Source organism: Polypterus senegalus, chromosome 1 (assembly GCF_016835505.1).
Source record: "Polypterus senegalus isolate Bchr_013 chromosome 1, ASM1683550v1, whole genome shotgun sequence".
In the NCBI taxonomy this organism is placed as follows: Eukaryota; Metazoa; Chordata; class Cladistia; order Polypteriformes; family Polypteridae; genus Polypterus; species Polypterus senegalus.
Genome location: NC_053154.1, coordinates 164,261,647 through 164,280,676, shown reverse-complemented (window position 1 = coordinate 164,280,676; position 19,030 = coordinate 164,261,647). Strand labels below are relative to the sequence as shown.

Genomic DNA, 19,030 nt, shown 5'->3' with positions numbered 1-19,030 from the left:
CTCTGGTTGGCCGAGAAGGGCCTAATATTATTAAGTCCCAACTTTTTTTGGCAAAGCAAGCATTTTAGGTGCCTTAGCAGTGGAAGGCAGCCAAATGCTGACCTGGGAAGGCATGTAACAGTTTCTGGTGGGACTTCTGGAATGCCAAGAGGAACTGCATGTGACCTTCAGCAGTTGGAAATGAACAAAGACCTAGTGGTAGCTTGAAGGTCAAGACAGTCACACTGACCTTATTTTAAACTGCCAAGATGTTCTGATCTGTAATTGTAATATTAACAACTCAATTCTTCTGTATTTCCAGCTGGAACATATGTTAGATAATGTGAGGTTTTATGGAAAACAATTGAAGATTATTTCTTGTGGTTTAAGATGAACTAATATTCATGTCCTTTGATTTGACAATACTGTTATGTACTGTAATTTTCAGAACTAACTCTGATTAGAATTTTTTTTTACAAAAAAAAAAAAAAAAGTTAAATTACTACATACTCCTTGGGTGACAAAGGAAAAACAAGAAGTGGTCTTAAAACCAAGTCCTGAGGGTCAACATGTTGTGAAAGCCGGCCCGGGCACAGACAGACGGACAGCATATTTCACCCAACACACGTTTATTTACACTATATACAAAGTCTTTTTCGTGCACTCACAAAACCCCAGTGCCTCCAGCACCGATTCCCCCAAATCCAGGCCACACAGTTCCTTTGCCTTTCTCCTGGCCGCCTCCAGTCCTTCCGCTAGCTCCGTCCTCTTCCACCTGACTTCCGCCAATGACTGGAGGGAGGCGGCCCCTTTTATAGGAACCCGGATGGACTCCAGCTTCTTCCCAGCAATCTCCCGCGGACACACCCCCGTGTCGCCGAAGTGCCGGCTGCGCACCCGGAAGCTGTCCGGGTGTCCCCTGTCATCTTCCCCCCGGCACTTCCTGGTGTGGCGGAAGTGCCGGGCTCCGGGATAATAAGGCACTGGGGTGCCGCCTGGCGGTGGCCACGGGCCCCTACAGGGCTGGGCTTCCAAGCCCTCTACCCGAGGCACCCAGCATAACCAGGACGGACGCCCCCTCTCGGTCTGGAAGAGGCACAAGCCGCCCTCTGGTCCTCCTGGGTGTCCCTGGCTGGGGACCACATGGGATATACCGGCATCGGGGCACTGCCTGGCGGTGGCCACGGGTCCCTACAGGGCTGGGCTTTCAAGCCCTTTACCCGAGCCCGAGGGGTGTGTCAGCGGGAGATTGCCGGGAAGCAGCTGGAACCCATCCGGGTTCCTATAAAAGGGGCCGCCTCCCTCCAGTCATTGGCGGAAGTCGGGTGGAAGAGGACGGAGCTAGCGAAAGGACTGAAGGCGGCCAGGAGAAAGGCAAAGGAACTGTGTGGCCTGGATTTGGGGTAATCGGTGCTGGAGGCACTGGGGTTTTGTGAGTGCACGAAAAAGACTTTGTATATAGTGTAAATAAACGTGTGTTGGGTGAAAGATGCTGTCCGTCTGTCTGTGCCCGGGCCGGCTTTCACAGTGGCGTAGCCGGCAGGATGGTCCGTCTGGTTCAAGACGGGGACCTGCTTTTAATAACTCTGTGGACGGCCTGGCGCAGCAGTGGACCCCACACACTGGCGCGGAGCGCCCGGTACAACCAGGGGAGCGGTTTACCCTGAAGACCGCCGTTGGACCGCAGAATGGCCATCCCCGGGTGCGGAGGAAGGAGAACAGACGTTGCCAGAGCGCAGCGGGCTACGAAGGTCGTGCTGTCGGAAAGGACGGTCAGGCCGGCGAAGGCCACACCGAGGCAGGAGCCTCGGAGTGACGGGATCCGGGAGGTGAGTGCCGTGCCCTGCCCTGCGGCAATAGGCCCTTCGGAGTCGCGCTTACCTTTTTTCCGTCCGGGAGGGACGATCCGGATCCGCGTCGGTGGCAGGAGCACGCCGGGCCACGGGCTGTCGGCAGCGCGACGGAAGCAGCAGAGGTGGCTGTAAGGTCGAAGCCGCTGCGGCTCGGAGAATCGCCGCAGCTGCGAAGCGGCGAGGAGGCACGTCACCGCACCCAGAGCAGGGGAGACAAGATGGCCGCGGGCCGGATGTCCCGCCCGCTGACAGGCACGGGATTGGCCGGTGTGTCTTGTGTGCCCGCCAATGACGGCACAGAGGCGGGACCAAAGAACGCCACTCTCGTGCCTAAAAGAGACCCGATTGGGCCAGAAGGAGTGGCCCACAGGAGGCAGGCATCGCGTGGTGCTGATGGACAGGTAAGCCCACCGGAGTCTGTTTCTCTGTTTCCACCAGCGGCTCGGCGCGAGCCGGAGGATTCCCTTCAGCCCGCCGAGTCGCCATTGTCATAGGTGCTGAGTGCTCTCGTCGCTTGGTTGGAGCAGCTGACGGGGAAGGCGGTCGCGCCGGGAGAGACGCCGTGGGAGACGGAGGGTGGTGAGTATTGCCGTCCCCGTAAAGCATGTGGGGGGGATCGCCGAACATGGCCGTGACTGTTTACAGGACGACCGGCTTCAAGTAGGCAACTCCCCAACAGCGGACGCGGCGGTGCAGACAGCTGACGAGGCGAGGAGCTGGTAGGATCAGGGCTGCTGAGTGCCCTGGGTCCTAGCGCCCTGCGCTCCAAGCCCACATTTGTCTCCTGTCGCTCTGCCTGGACGCAGGGGCTGGATTTGAGCTTTTGCCATGCTCAGACCCAAACCGTCAGGCCGTCCAAGAGAAGAAGGAGGAACCGAAGGGCGAGTGCCGGATAGAATCCGTCCGGATGAAGGCCGTCCTCGGCGGTGGCCGAGGGAAACCCCTGGGCGGCTGGGCGAGCCGCCTGCGAGAGCGGACCTGCTGACACCAGAAGGACGGGCAGGGAACCTGCGATGGAGGACCCATACAGGCAAGTCGTGGGCTATCGATAGGGGGGCGGAGCGCTGCCGGTACGGAGACCGACAGAATGCTCGGGGCAAGTACCCAGGCAGTGCTTCTGGCACTCCCTTTGCTTATTTTGCAGATTTGAGGCCCCGACGAGCCCTGGATCTGACGTCGTTTGGGACCTGCCCTCCTGGAACAGGTCGCTCCGCGTGAGGGCTCCGCGCCGGGAGGCTGATGGTGCCCCAGCTGGTGGGGACGGTGGAGACAGGAGCGGCGCGTACCAGAGGGGTGCCGAAGACGGATGTCCCAGGGTGCCGTGTTGGACCCTTTGGGCAGAGTAGGACCCTCTCTGGGGACGTACTGCCCTTTCGGGAAGTGTCGCTCGGACCCACGTGTCTTCGCTAGCGGTGGGGCACTGTGGTCCCCGGCTTGTGCCTCCTCCAGACCGCAAGGGGGAGTCCGTCCTGGTTATGTTGGGGGCCACGGGTAGAGGGCTTGGAAGCCCAACCCTGTAGGGGCCCGTGGCCACTGCCAGGTGGCGCCCAGGTGCCTGAGGAACCCTGGAGCTCAGCACTTACGCCACACCAGGAAGTGCTGGGGGGAAGACTTTACGTGACGCCCGGAGAGCTGCCGGGAGGACAGCTGGCACTTCCGCCACGCTGGGGCATGGCCAAGGAAGGAATGCCGGGAGCACCTGGTGCTCATCCGGGAGTACTATATAAGGGGCCGCCTCCCTTCAGTCAGGGCGGAAGTCGGGTGGAAGAGGACGGAGCTGGAGTGAGGACTGGAGGCGGCCAGGAGAAAGAAAGGCACAGGACTGTGTGGCCTGGACATTGGGGGAATCGGTGCTGGAGGCACTGGGGTTGTGAGTGCATGTTACATTGTAAATATTATTGTAAATAAACGGTGTGTGGTGAAAATATGATGTCCGTCTGCTTGTGTCCGGGTCAAAGTCCACAATGTCTAAGAACAGACAGAAAGAGGGAGTACTTTTTTGACTTCAGTGCATAATACATTAGTTTGTTTAATAAAATACGTTAATCTACCCCTCAGTCCTCTGCAATAGACAATTGGTATTGATTACAATGAAAAGGCAGAAAATTTATTTTTATAAAAATGTTGTAAAATATTATGTGTTGTCTTCAATATAAACTCATATGTACAGTAGATCTATACAATACTTTAACAATAAACTTTTTTTTCACGTTTGTATAATGTATATTCCAGCTTATGTGAAGGTTGCAAAGCAGGTTAGCTCTGCTTTTCTAGTGCTCTAAAGTCCTAAGTTGAATTTGCAGTAAAGAATCTTCCATTTGTTCACATGAGCATTTCCTGGGTAGTCCGTTTTTTTCCCAAATCTCAAAAAGGGATGTAAGTTTGTTTAAATGAATACAGTTGTCTGAATGTGTGAACATATCCTCTTATCAACTAGTGGATAGCCAGAAATTTTGTCCTTCCTTGATTTTGATACATCCTTTGCCCTCCTCCTGTATTGGAGTAAGTTGGTTTTTGAAATGGATGGATATGTACTGCTCAAAAAAATTAAATCAGAGTTTAGCATCAAGTCAGTGAAACTTCTGGGCTATTGATCTGGTCAGTTTATTAGCAGAGGGGGTTGTTAATCAGTTTCAGCTGCTTTGCTGCTAATGAAATTAACAGGTGCACTAGAGGGGCAACAATAAGATGACCCCCTAAACAGGAATGGTTTAACAGGTGAAGGTCACTGACATTTTTCTCTCCTCATCTTTTCTGACTGTTTTTCTCTAGTTTTGCATTTGGCTTTGATCAGTGTTATTACTGGTAGAATGACGCGATACCTGGACCATACAGAGGTTGCACAGGTAGTCCAACTTCTCCAGGATGGCACATCAGTACGTGCCATTGACAGAAGGTTTGATGTGTCTCCCAGAACAGTCTAAAGGGCATGGAAGAGATTCCAGGAGAATAGACAGTTACTCTAGCAGAGCTGGACAGGGCTGTGAAATGTCCTTAACCCATCAGCAGGACTTTGGGCAAGGAGGAACAGGATGAGCACTGCCAGAGCCCTACAAAATGACCTCCAGCAGGCCACTGATGTGAATGTGTCTGACGAAACAATCAGAACCAACGTCCTGTAGTAAGCCCTGTGCTCACTGCCCTGCACCATGGAGTTTGAGTGGCATTTCCCATAGAATACCAGAATTGGCAGGTCCACCACTGGTGCCCTGTGCTTTTCACAGATGAGAGCAGGTTCACACTGAGCACATGTGACAGATGTGAAAGGGTCTGGAGAAGCCATGAAGAACATTATGCTGCCTGTTAACATCGTTCAGCATGACTAGTTTGGTGGTGGGTCAGTTATGGTCTGGGGAGGCATATCCATGGAGGGATGCACAGACCCCTACAGGCTAGACAAAGGCACATTGACTCCCATTAGGTATTGGGATGAAATCCTTGGACCCTTTGTCATACCCTATGCTGGTGCAGTGGGTCCTGGGTTCCTCCTGTTGCACGACAATGCCCGGTCTCATATGGCGAAAGTATGCAGGCAGTTCCTGGAGGATGAAGCAATTGATACCATTGACTGGCCCCCACGCTCACCTAATCTAAATTCAATAGAACACCTCTAGGACATTATGTTTCAGTCCATCCTACACCGCCAAGTTGCACCTCAGACTGTCCAGGAGCTAAGTGATGCCCTGTTCCAGATATAGGAGGAGATCCTCCAGGACACCATCCGTCTTCTCATTAGGAGCATACCCACCCCCGCCTACTGATTATGATTTGTAGTGTCTGCAATGAAATTTCGGCAAAATGGACTAGCCTGCCACATCATTTTTTCACTTTGATTTTCGGGGTGTCTTTGAATTCAGCCCTCTGTAGGTTGATCATTTTCATTTTCATCAAATGATGTGGCATCCTTTTGTTCCTAACATATTACCCAGTCCATATCAGTATAGATATCCAGCATGATTTTTTTTCCCATTAAGATCTGAAGTGTTTTCAAAGTGTTCCTTTAATTTTTTGAGCAGTTTATGGGAATAGCCACATCTTTAATAGCATCTGTCTAATATTGTATATCCCTTTCAAATTCCCATACAGCTCTGTGGACTCAGTTCCTTTAACTTCTGCAACTTGGGAGGTGGGATTACCATGGATTGAACTTGTTTTTCAAGAATATAACACACATGCTCAATTCAACTGAGATCTGGGGACACCATGTCTACACCATGAACTATTTGTCATTTTCCTCAAACCTGCAATAATCTTTAGATATGTGTTATATGTTAAATTAACATCTACATGAATATCTGGACCCAAAGTTATACAGCAGCATATTGTCCATAACATCACACCATCTCCCCAGGTAAACAATGATGATCTAAAAGAAAACATGATTGATCAGACCAGACCAGACCAACTCCTCCCATTGCTCCATGGTCCAATTTTGACACTTTTGGTGGTGGAAAGGGTTTAAAATGAGCACAATGAGCACAATGAGGCTAAACAGCTCCATATGCAGCAAGGTATGATGCATTTTCACACATTTCTCTCATGGTCAGCATTAAGTTTTGCAGTAATGTATGCTGCAGTAGCTCTTCTGTTGGCCCAGACCTGATGGGCTAGCCTTCACTCTGCACATGCATCAGTGAGCTTTGGGTACCCATGACCCTGCTGCTGGTTTTACTAGTTGTCCTTCCTTTAACTACTTTTGTTAGGTACTAACCACTGCATACTGGGAACACCACAGAAGACCTAATGTTTTGGAGATGCTCTGACACAGTTGTATAACCATCACAATTTGACCCTTCCCAAAGTGTCTCCCAAGTGTCAGCACCCAGACCTTTATTCTGACCATTCTCAATTTTCCCTTTCTCCATAACTGACCATGACAGGTGACACTATGGTTGTAGCCCACAAATGTAATCTTGTCAGTACTAAAAGTTAACTGGTGTGATATCAAATTGAGATTGCCAGCATATTTAAGGTTTGAGGAGACCTTTAAAAGCTAACACAGTTTTAAGACCTAACAATCAGTACTGACTCTGTGTAGGCCCTATATAATGTTCTCAGCCTGTTTTATCCCACATCAGATTGCTCATTCAGGCAATGCTGGCCCCAGAACCAATCTTCATAAAATTTTTAAATATCTGAAATGTTTTATCTGTCCTTAAGGTGAAATATGGCACATGTATTTATATATGTTATAATTTTTTTAATAGTTTTGCTTTCATGTATTTTATGTTTGGGCTGTAATTATGTTCTGTCTAAAAACACCTTTATCCCTTATTCCTTGCCTCTTATGAACAGAATTATCAAAACACCAAGAAGTTGTTTAATTTTCTCCTTTCTTTCTTGTACAGTGCCCAAAAGCACCTCCACCACTATAACAGGCAATATAACAATAATAATAACACAATCACTATTCTTTTCCTCCACACTTCCCAGCAAGCTCTATCCTATCCTACTCCCCCTGACTCTGGCTCGCTTGATGGGCTTTCAGCTGTCCTTTATACAGTCCTTGACCCGGATGGTGAACATGTTTTACTTCAGCTTGGAAGTACTTCGGGGCTTCTGTCCCTGTGACTAGATAGTACTTCAGAACTATGGGAAGGATACAAGTCCCCAGGTCCCCCTACAGCGTCTCCTGGTGGCACCCAGGGTATCCAGCAGGGCTGATAAGCCAAACTCCAAATTCCATGGTAGCCTGCAGACATTGTTATGCCGTAGGGAACACGCCACAGTAGCTGCCTTCCCCCCTACTCCTCTTCTCTGGGAGTCCCGGCCGGGATAAGCTACTGGCCATCCGCCACACAGTGTAATAGATAGCACAGTTTACTTTCAAGCATGGAAATGCAACAATTTCTGATCTGATACTCATTCATTATATTTTTCTATCATACAGTATACTGAAAGATTTATTGCAATTTGGGTTTGCAAATGTAATGGTTCACCAAACCTGCATACCAGGTGCTGTTTCTAAGTCTGTATTCTGCTGAGTTGTTTACTGGTTATGACTGGGGTCACCTGGGGGCAAAACAAGTGGGCTCAATCTTAACAAGATATGATAAGGGAGAAACATATTCCTCTCATCTTGTCAAATGAACCTTTCAAACAGCTGCAATACCCTAGGAGTTAAGCGTTTTGTTCCTGATCAACTTTGGTCAGACTGTTTTTTTTCCCAGGCAACTGTACGAAAATCTTCCTTGCTCATACAAGAGTAAAGTACATTTACCAGCAAAAGATTAAAATTAAGCTCAGACAATAGCAGGAAACCCAGACCTATATAACACTGGCACTGATTTGAATGCATATGTGTGGTTTTGTACGTTTGTTCTGGCATATCTCAGTATGTGTTTTTCTATACCCAACTGCAGCTTTTTCCTGAATTTTATTTTTGCAAGTTTGCAAGCTTGTCAGGGCAAAATGAAACAAGTGTGTGAACTTCATCCATTTCTCAATTTCTAGATCTATATGTACAAAGAAATGACGATATTTTACAAAACAAAAAAAATTTCGCATAGCAACAGTGCTTTTGATAACTCTTAATCTAAAAACTGCTCCATAGGAGTCTTAAAATGGCTGACCCTGTGCTCTGACCCCAAAGGTCATGTGAAAATAAATTTTCAAGACAAGTATATCAAATCAAAATGACAAAAAGTCCTAAAACTAGTTTGTAACCACAATAATACAATGTGGATTCCATAAATTGAAAAAGGCCCAAGCAAGTTGTATATTATTGGTTGTATATGATATCTGCAATATATATTAGTCAGCTCCAAGCCTTTTAACATCAAACAGACACCAATTGAGGTAAGACTGTGTGATGGACGACCAGGGATCGTGCTCTGTCGGGAAACCTGGGAGAGCAGGGGACCAAGAAAAGGGCAAGTCATTGCCCGGGACATGAAAGGACAGCCACCCTGGGTTACATCGGGGCCACGAGCATGGGATTATAACGCTCAAGCCTGTTGGGTTATGTGGCCACCACCAGGGGCCACTGAAATAATTCCGGAGCTGTGGTCTGCAGCACTTCCACCTCAACCGGAAGTGCTGCCAAAAGAGGAGCTGGAATTAAAACGCAGCACTTCTGCCACACCCAAAAGTGCTGCTGGGACTTAAATGAGGAACACCTGGAGTACTTCCTGGTGTAGTATAAAAGGGGCCGCCTCACTCCACTCGGGGAGCCGGAGTCGGGTGGAAGAGGACGGAGCTTGCAGTAGAGTAGGAGTGGAGGTGGTGAGGATAAATTTGTGTTTGCATTGTGTGTTGCAAGAAAATTAAAATAAAATGTGTGTATTTTGGGGACATTCTGAGTTCATCTGTCTGTGTCCGGGGGGCAAAACTCCACAACTGTAAAGCACAAAACTGCAGGTTCTCTTGACACAGCACCATTTACTTACCTGCATCTTCCCTGACTGTAGATGTAATTTGTTTTTAATATACATGGGGATAATGTCCACAATAAAGGGTACTATACTGTACAAAGTAAAAGTTGAAGCTGCCACCATGCCTCCCCACTTTCATTTATTCCTTTGCATATTCAGAGTGAAGTTCTTTAAAGTCTTTAAAAAGTCCAGTCTAGTTCTTTAAAAGTCCAGAAATAACAAACTTTGCAATTTATGCCTATCTTTTATTATATATAACTTGAGTTTTAACAAGCTTTTTTTTTGAACATTGAAAAATTCTGTGCATTCATTTTTAATTTTGTGGTCATGCATAAAATCACCATCTAGTATTAAAATTCAGCAGAAGGGTCTACTAGAACATACCCTGACAAAGAGATACCTTATTTACAGTGACAACTTTATAAAATTGCACACAGGAAGAGGAAGGTGACAGCTCAATATCCTTTAAACCCTTTGGCTTTATATTAGCAATGCCACATCTTCAGATGATTAGAGTACTTCAGAGGAAGGTTGTATTTTATATTTCGGCCCACGTCTTCAGAGCCATCCTTCTCACATTCTTCCTCTTTAACATGAACAGTTATGACAGTATCTCTGCTGACCTCTGCAGTCCCCCACTGAGATTCACAGATGTGTTATTTTATCTCAAGTGTTTCAAAAGGCAGTCACAATTCCTTCAAGAAATAAAAGCAGTCAATCATGGAAAACTGATGCAAACACACAAGCTTTCCATATATATATAGGTTGTGTCAAATTCCAAAAACATTATTACACTTCAAAAATAAGCAAGATCTCATGCCAAGAAAGCTTCCAGTAGTAGTTTCTAATAGTACAATCCCAAGCCATTATTTTTAGTCTTCATATGGTCAAGAGATTTAGATTTGTATAAGGTATTTCAGGAATATGCTACAAGTGCAAAACGTAATTGTGTGTATCTCAAAAATGGCATCCTTCTCATAGCTTACTGCATTTAAAATTAGTTGTGGTGTGAACCCACTAGTGCCTAATAAAATAAACACTTGTTAAATTTGCTAAAATTGTAGTAACCGTGCAAACACTGTACATGTCATCTATGCAAGATGGATGATAATCTACTTGGTGAAGTATTACTAATATCTTAACTCAAAATGTGGAAAGAATACGATTTCTCCTGCATGATTTCACCAGTCATGATTTTGCCAGTAATTGAGTTTTTATGTAGTTTTACAGTTTGTAAGTGTGTGCCATTACATAGGCTTTGTCAATTGCTAACACACAAAAGAACAACTACTGTTCTTACTGGAGTGGGTGTGTATGAGGCATTTTGTTTTATGTATGTGCATTAATTTGATTCTATTAACATGAGAGTATCATTGTTGTATTCTCCAACTGAAGACAAAAAATGATCTATAGATATACTGTATACTATATGACATACAATTTTATAAAAAAAAATCTTTTTAAAAATGATGCTGCCTGTTATACTAGCTTATCTGTTTTTTTTATCTTTCAGTGCAATTAACTATTATTTAAAAATCATTTATGCTGTATTTTAAACACCCTGCAAGTTTAAAAATCAACTTACTTTCAATGTTTTTTTTCAATGGAGTTCTAGTATGTAACTTCACAGGTTATGGGATTCAGCTTACACCACAAAATGAAGCTGTTTGGTCTAATGTCCTGGAGAATGAACATCTCTTCTAAATGTGAACAGTTCTGTATAGTCATGTCATTTACTGCAGGTTTCCAGTTAGTGACTTATAACCCCCAAAATATTTGCATGTAGTTTCTATTTTAATTGGCCATTGTGAACTCTGGATCTTGAACAATATACTTTAGCCAATTAATTGAAATTTGTAAGAATCCACTTTGAAAATATAAGGAAGTCAATATACTTTTTGAAAAGTAAGCATTTAAATTTAAAATACTTGTTTAAAAAAGTACAATTGAATACAAAATCTACTCAAGTACGGCAACAAAAGTTAATTAAATTTGTTACTTTCCACCACTGAAGACAACCCATATGCCAAACTATCCCACAGCTCAGTGAGCCGACTCAAGGCAAGGTCCTTATCCGAGACTCCCTGGCAGCCATGCATTAGAGCTGATGGGCTTTAGCAGTCGGGAGACGCATACAAAGTGCTCTGTAAGTAAGTGTCTGTACCTCACCCCTCCACTGCTCACAGACCATGATTCTTAAGCCCGCTCTTCCCAAGTATTCTGCCCCCTTTACACAGGTCGTGGCCAACTGAGGAGCATGTCAATCTTAGGTATAGACCCAGGGGTGCTACAGTCTCTCTCTCTTTAAATATATCTAACAGGTATTTAGTGCAAGCAAATACATTGCCCTCCATTTGAACTCTTGTTAACAATACCAAAACATTCAATTAACTGTCAAATTTTATCAACATCAAAGTAATATTACAGAAGAAAACCATGAAATTAATATTTTAAAGTGCATAAAACCACAATCAACATTACTCTTTGCTGGGAGGCAGTTCGACTATTTTCCCCGACTAGTTATTAAATTTGCATTAATACTCAATAATTGTTCATAAAATAATAAAAAAAATTTGGAAAGCATTTGATTTTATTATTTAACTTAGTTGTCAGTCCTGGGATCAGGCACCGTTAAAAGTAGAACCCCCCCAGCTCAGTCTTTGCTGTATGCCTTCAAATTCCACCCTCCACTGAACTACAGTCTCTCTTTTATCCTGTTCTTTGCTTATGTCAGTTAGGTGAGTCGCATCAGTCTCATGGGGAACAGCTCTTTCGTCATTAATTCAAAAGCCCACTGGCTGCAGGCTGACAAATGCCATTACAACAGAAAAATGATAAAAAACAGTAAGTCAAGTACTGACGAAGAGATACTGTATAAGCATGACTGGTGAAGTACTACGACAACTCGTGACACCTAACATCAAATGTTTTGACTGGTGCTTGCCATCATCAGCTACAGAACAGTTTGCAAAATAGCCTTGAAGGAAACATGGCATACAAGTTCAACATACACTGCTCAGAGGATGACAAGGGAAAGCTGAAAATCTCTTCAGGATTGTAGACTATCAAAAACATAGGCTGACAGAGGTTCTCAGAAGTCATTGTGGCAGATTTATGAATTTATTTATTCCTTTGTGACCTAATAGCTTTTAGAAAATTTTTAATATGTTTAAATTAGCTAATAATAACATTTGATGTGTAGGTTGTATTGACAGTTCTTAACTGCGACCTTTGTCTAGTTCAATATAGTGTTGTGCTTGGATTGTGATTTGTATGTGTGTTTACCAGGCTGCCTCAATTAAATAGGGAAGTCTACGTTTATAAGGAGATCCAGTTTAACTCAAAGCTTTCCCGGCCTCATTTCCTTCTTCCTTGAAGTGGGTTGTGTCTTTCGACACTGCATCTCATCTACTTTCACACATTTGTAGTGTTTGCCCTTTTTGCCTCAAAAAGAGGTTTGCTAGTGTGACTAGAATTTTTTTTAATGTTTAGGGTAAGGTAGTACTAAGGTGTTGTACCGTGTTACCCATTATGGATGTAATGAGAAGTCAAGAAAAGTGACATATTTTATTGGCTAACTAAAAAGATTACACTATGTTATCTTTTTTTTGTTCTTTATTTCACCTTATACAATTTCTCGTATTAGGAATTTGTTAGTTTTTGCATACTCCTTAGGGTCAGAGTGCAGGGTCAGCCATTGTACAGCGCCACTGGAGCAATTGAAGGTTAAGGGCCTTATTCATGGTAACAGTAGGATCTCTTTAGGCAGTGACTGGGATTCAAACCAGCAACCTTTGGGATACCAGCACAGATCCTTAGCCTCAGAGCTACCACTCCGGCCAATCTTTTTAGCCAATAAAAGGTTAGATTGCAATATGTTATTTTTTAGCTAATAAAAGGTGTCATTTTGCTTGACTTCTCATTAATGTTCAGGGGAAAAAACTAGAAATGCTTGTTATCAGCTTGTCAGTGTGCACCTGGATGACATTCAGAAGTTCTGCAACAATGTTCTAATAAGTCAAAAATCAAACTATTTAGCCAACACAGGGCACATTTTTTCATTTGTAGAAGCAAAGGATACTTCATTAGAATGTCAGGCCATATGTCCAAAAACATGCAGCCAGAAAATAATCCAGAAAAGGGTAAAGTGGATTTTTTGGGTTCAGATCTGGCCTGGGTGCAGCTTGGGTGGAGTTTGTACATTTTCCCTGTGCTGAGTAATGTACAATGTCATGTCATAGAAGACATGGGTTGGTCAGCAAGCTGCGATAAAGAAAGGGAATGGATGAACGGGCATCCCGACAAGGTTGCTTAGTGGTACCTTTCCTGGTAGGGAGGCCAATATGAGGGAAGGACAAAGGGGGACTGACTCCTGGGGCTTTATGCTCTGCTAATACACTGGGTGGCAGTATCCCTCTAGTATGGTCCCATTTGGACAGCCATACAGTGCATGAAAGTTGTAGATTTGCTGGACAGCCCTGTTGGGGTTCTCAGATGCCACTATTATAAAAGAAAATCTTGAGACAAAATGAGACTATTGCCAAGAGATTTTTTCAAGTCCCGTCCTCCTCTCAACCATTGCAGGTTAACGGCCCACGCCCACGATCCTCTCACTTCTCATTCATATGAATGCTTTTGTCAGACACAGTTACTGCACTCTCGGCTCTTATAAATTTTTGCAATCAAATTGGAAAATTGGTTAAATGTGTATCAATAGATGGTGGTGATGATGCGAAAGATGAAAACATCAGCTTACAATATCCCATAGAATATCTACAACCATTAACACCATCCAAATTACTGTTGAAAGAAGAATGTATCGTAATGTTATTGCGTAATTTATGTATGAGTGATAGGCTATGCAGTAGGACAAGATTAGTTGTATTCAAAATTGGTCACGTAAACTTTTAACAGGTGACAAGAAAGGTGATGTAGTACATCTTCCTCGGAATACATTAGACACCAAAAGAGATCTTTATATGCCATTTGTTTTAAAACGTTAACAGTTTCCCATTAGAATAGCTTTTGCTATGACAATCAACAAATCACAGGGACAAACATTTGAAAAATTTGGTTTATTTATTAGAGAGAAAGAAACGATATTCACTTACGGCCATTTATTAGTTGCGTTGTCACAATGTAACTTCAAACATGGAATCAAAATTCAGTGTGACATTGACGAAAAGTTAATTTCAAATATTGTTTTTACTGAAGTTTTGCAGTAAAAGTGTTATTTTAAAAAAATATGTGTGTGTTAATTTCAAAGCCAAACAGAACAAAAATGTATAACGCAACAAATATCTCTAATGCAACATGAAACATAATTTCCTTTCAATTTATAACGTTTTACTAATTTTTACTATGGTTGATTACTCGCTGTAATGTAAAATAGTTAGTTCTATTATGCATATGTAGCAATTCCCATGAAAATAACAATCTATTTAAATTGTATATCCGCTTCCCCATATTCGAGCGGTAGAGCCATGAAGTGGTCAGCGTGTAGTGCCTGCCCAAGGGTTTGTGAGTGAAGCGAGCAGGGGGCAAAGCCCAGTACTGTATAAATAATATATTTAATATTAGGTTTGAGAGCTATTGTTGTTGCATCACAGTTCTGGAAGTTTATGTTTAAATCCCGGCCTGGTCACTATCTGTGGAGCTTGCATATTCTCCCTATGGTGTTTTCTCCAGGTGTTCTGGGGTTTCTCCTGTATTTTTAAGACATGAATATTAGATTATTTGTTCCAGGACTTGGTCTGGTATAAGTAAATATGGGTGGGTTTGTGAGGGGGTCCTGTCATTGTTTGGCACACTGATTTATTTGCTGCATTTATAGGCTACATCCCCTTGTTGCCTTGAATTAAAGTTCATAACTCATAACAGGGAAAAATGAAAACAAATGGAAGGTAATTCCTCATTAATAAAGGCAGTGATAGAAAATAATATGGAAAGGATACTTTTTAACTTGGAAAGGAGGGACTTATTGAGTGGGGTAATCTCAAATATTTATATTGTGTTGGGTTACCTAACAGTTCAACGTTTTTCTTGTATCACTAGGTGTGGGTGATTCTGTAGATGTGCCCTGTGTGCCAAACATGTGCCACATCTAAGGCTTATTTCTGTTTTGTGTTCAATGCTGCTGGATTTGTTTCTAGTCCCCATTTAGATATCTTTGCAGGAGTCTGTATTGAGTATGAAGTAAAGATGTGTGGTAAACAGTTATTTTTAAGCATTTTTGACATTTAATGATAGTTTTGGCCTGTGAATACATACATACTGTAAGTAACACATTCATCTATTCTAACAAACATGGTTATATTTCCATATTAGTTTATAATGTATATATAAAAACATGCTGAATATACCATCAACCCACTTAATCAGGTTCAGGGTCATGAGTGGCTGAAGGTTATACTAGCAGCACTGGGTTCATGGCAAGAATGAGACCCTGGATGCAATGTCATTACATAATAGAGGTATGTGACGATGCGGGTTCTGCTCCTTGCTCCCATCTGCTGTTCGGGAGCCCTTGAACCCAACACCGTCGGTAATGTTACCGATGAGCTAGACAGTGAGGAAACAACATAGCAAGGGAATGGTACAAAGTGCAATGTGCTTTTATTTAAAACAATAAAACAAAACAGTGTTCAAAGTTAAATAAAGTGCAGTGGTTCAAAAAGTTCAATAAATAAATAATCCAATAAAAACAGAAGTGAATCGTGGAGGTTAAAATCAAATAGAAAGAAAAACAACCTTTAAAACAACGCGGTTAAAACCATGCTGGAAGTTGTCCTTTTAAAAATCCGGTGCATCCTGTTTTCTACTACTGGCGGCCCCCTACTTCTCCCATCTGGACTTCTCAATAGGGGAGTTGCCCTACGTGCAGCTCACCTTCTCAATGTCTATTTCTGCTGTCAAGATTTCCTCACCGATCCTTGGCTCCGGTTGGCTCCTTCGGACAGCGACTTGGGAATGCCCCCGTGACCAAGGCTCTCACGCTGGGGACACCACATCCCAAGTCCCGACTCCCGTTGCCTTCCGTGGCCTTGAGCAGAGTGTCACCCACCTTCCGGTCACTCTCGCCCTCCAAATCAAACTCTACGGGAGCAACCACAACTACTACTTCTCCCAGGTGTCGGCCAAACACCCAGGCTGCCTGCTCATCTGCCGCAAGCCTGCTCTCGCTCGCTCTCCTGCACTGACTTGCTTGCTGCCACCTCCGTTTCTTTCTCTTCTTTTGCTCTTTCCTTTTTTCTTCCCCCTTTTTATCCGACTTGCGCTTCTATATATGCCAAGAGGACATAGAAGTTACAGCACATTAGCAGTCTCAGAAACAATCACGGATGTGGGGAGTCTCTCACCTGCGCACTTAGGTGAGAAACGGCCACACTGCAGATCGCCCCGAGACCCGCTACAGCCACCACGCCCCCTCACTAAGCCGCGAGCGCGGTGATTACTTATTTAAAAAACTGGCCTTTGCTGAGAGAGCTATGGACCCATAAGACCACAAGGCAGTGTAGATGGTTTTAACAGCCTTCTACTAAAATTTAATATTTACCTAAAGGGTCATGTGATATTGTGTTGCATTATTACTAAATGATCAGTTTTTTAAATTATTCTATTAGCATGCTGTGGTGTCATTGAGTCAATATTGATTCTTGGTTACTCTATAGACTGACTGCCACAAAAACACCCAGTCGTGTAACTTAGTCTTTAAAATGCTCATGTTTGCTTTCCATTGTCATTGTGAAAAAGTGCCTAACTGCTTGTCTTTCTCTTTCTCCTTCTGCCTTTCTAAACATCACATCACAGAGAAGTCCAAAATATAATACATTCTTCCTGGTCATCTGTGTCTCTTATACCTTTGGACTGTATTTTATCCAAGAACCATCTGTTTGTATTTCTAGTTGCCCATTTGAACTCTTTATGGTGTTTGTTTCTAAAATCACATTTTAATTGTTGGAAATTTCATTTACTGCATGCACACTCTTAAAAATAAAGGTGGCACTGTGGTTCTTCAGAGTGATGACAAAGAGGCAAAAGACCCACCACATGAAGGTTCCAGAAAGAACCTTAATTTAGATCTGTAACACCCCCCCTACAGTAAATAACCATGAATAGATGGTAAAATATTTGTGAAATACCAATGGGTCATTATTTTGAAAGGACTCTTGCTACATACAATAGCACAAGCAGGTTCTTGGTCTGTTATTGTCCTACCATATAGTTTTTGTGTAGTTTTTCAAAGCACAAAGAACCAATTTCATATGCAAAGAACCCTTCCCAAAATTAAATTGTGCTTGGTCAAGCCATAGTTTAATTTGGAACCACACAACTCAGTAAAGAACCATAAAATGCCATTAAAAAAACTATTATTTTAAAGATTGCACCTCCATTTTTTAATATTCTATAATATATTTTCATTTTTTGGTAAACCATTCCACTTCAAGTTGACTTCTTGTACCTTGTTCTCATTTGATACCTCAAATTGTATGGACATAGATATTCATTATTTATCATTATTTCCTCTTCTGCTTATATTAGTGCAACTAATGCGACTATAGTGAAAGAAATGACCTATGCTCTCATGGCTTTGAGAATGTATAATTCAAGTTACTTTTTGCTGAATACTGTATGATCCTGTAGGGGCTACCTTAGCATTCTCAAATAAACAGTTTGTTTCTAATACAGTAATCCCTCCTCGATCGCGGAGGTTGCATTCCAGAACCCCCCGCGATAGGTGAAAATTCGCGAAGTAGAAACCATATGTTTGTATGGTTATTTTTATATATTTTAAGCCCTTATAAATTCTCCTCCACACTGCTTATAAATATTCTCCGCACAGTTATACAGTAAACCCTCGTTTATCGCGGTTAATCCATTCCAGACTGCGATAAATGAATTTCCACCAAGTAGGACTCTTTATTTATAAATCTAATATTTTTGCAGTTAGAGCATAGAAAACCTGTTTATGACCTTCTAAATACGTTTTTTAACATTATTAGAGCCCTCTAGACATGAAATAACACCCTTTAGTCAAAAGTTTAAACTGTGCTCCATGACAAGACAGAGATGACAGTTCTTTCTCACAATTAAAAGAATGCAAACATATCTTCCTCTTCAAAGAAGTGTGCATCAGGAGCAGAGAATGTCAGAGAGAGAGAGAGAGACACACAGAAAGAAAGAAAAGCAAACAATCAAAAATCAGTACTTGCTGTTGGGCTTTTAAGTATACGAAGCACCATGATAAAGCGGCCGCAAGGAAGGAAGCAATGTGAAGGTAGTCTTTAAACATTTTTTAGAGAAGCGTCCATTTCCTCTAGGCAAACAGCCTCTGTGTAAACAGCCCCTCTGCTCACACCCCCTCCGTCAGGAGCAGAGAATGTCAAGAGATATTGTGAGAGACAGAGAAAAGCAAACAATGAAAAATCAATACGGGCTGTTAGAGCTTTTAAGTGTGCGAAGCACTGAGCGGGAAGCATATCGTATATCATTGAGGAGTTTTATTTAATATGTAATACGTGCTCTGATTGGGTAGCTGCTAATCCATCCGCCAATAGCGTCCCTTGTATGAAATCAACTGGGCAAACAAACTGAGGAAGCATGTACCATAAATTAAAAGACCCATTGTCCGCAGAAATCCATGAACCAGCGAAAAATCAGTGATATATATTTAGATATGCTTACATTTAAAATCTGCGATGGAGTGAAGCTGCGAAAGTCGAAGCGCGATATAGAGAGGAATCACTGTATACTTTAGTGGTTTCTTGTTTAGTCTTATCTGAAGTCATATGTAGCAATGCCCCAGACCACAGACTTTCCCAACTC

The 19,030-nt window shown here is 43.1% G+C and overlaps 1 protein-coding gene across 1 annotated transcript in view; it reads right to left on the bottom strand.

Moving 5' to 3' along the window:
- Positions 1 to 2,678: 2,678 nt before the first annotated feature.
- Positions 2,679 to 19,030, bottom strand: part of LOC120537949 (tubulin alpha-8 chain-like) — a 30,610-nt gene continuing 14,258 nt past the window's right edge. The window contains exons 6-7 of the mRNA XM_039767287.1: positions 16,269 to 16,484; positions 2,679 to 3,083 (exon numbers count right to left, since the gene is read on the bottom strand). Of these exons, the coding sequence (XP_039623221.1) occupies positions 2,679 to 3,083; positions 16,269 to 16,484 (621 nt within the window). The remainder of the gene's footprint in view (positions 3,084 to 16,268; positions 16,485 to 19,030) is intronic.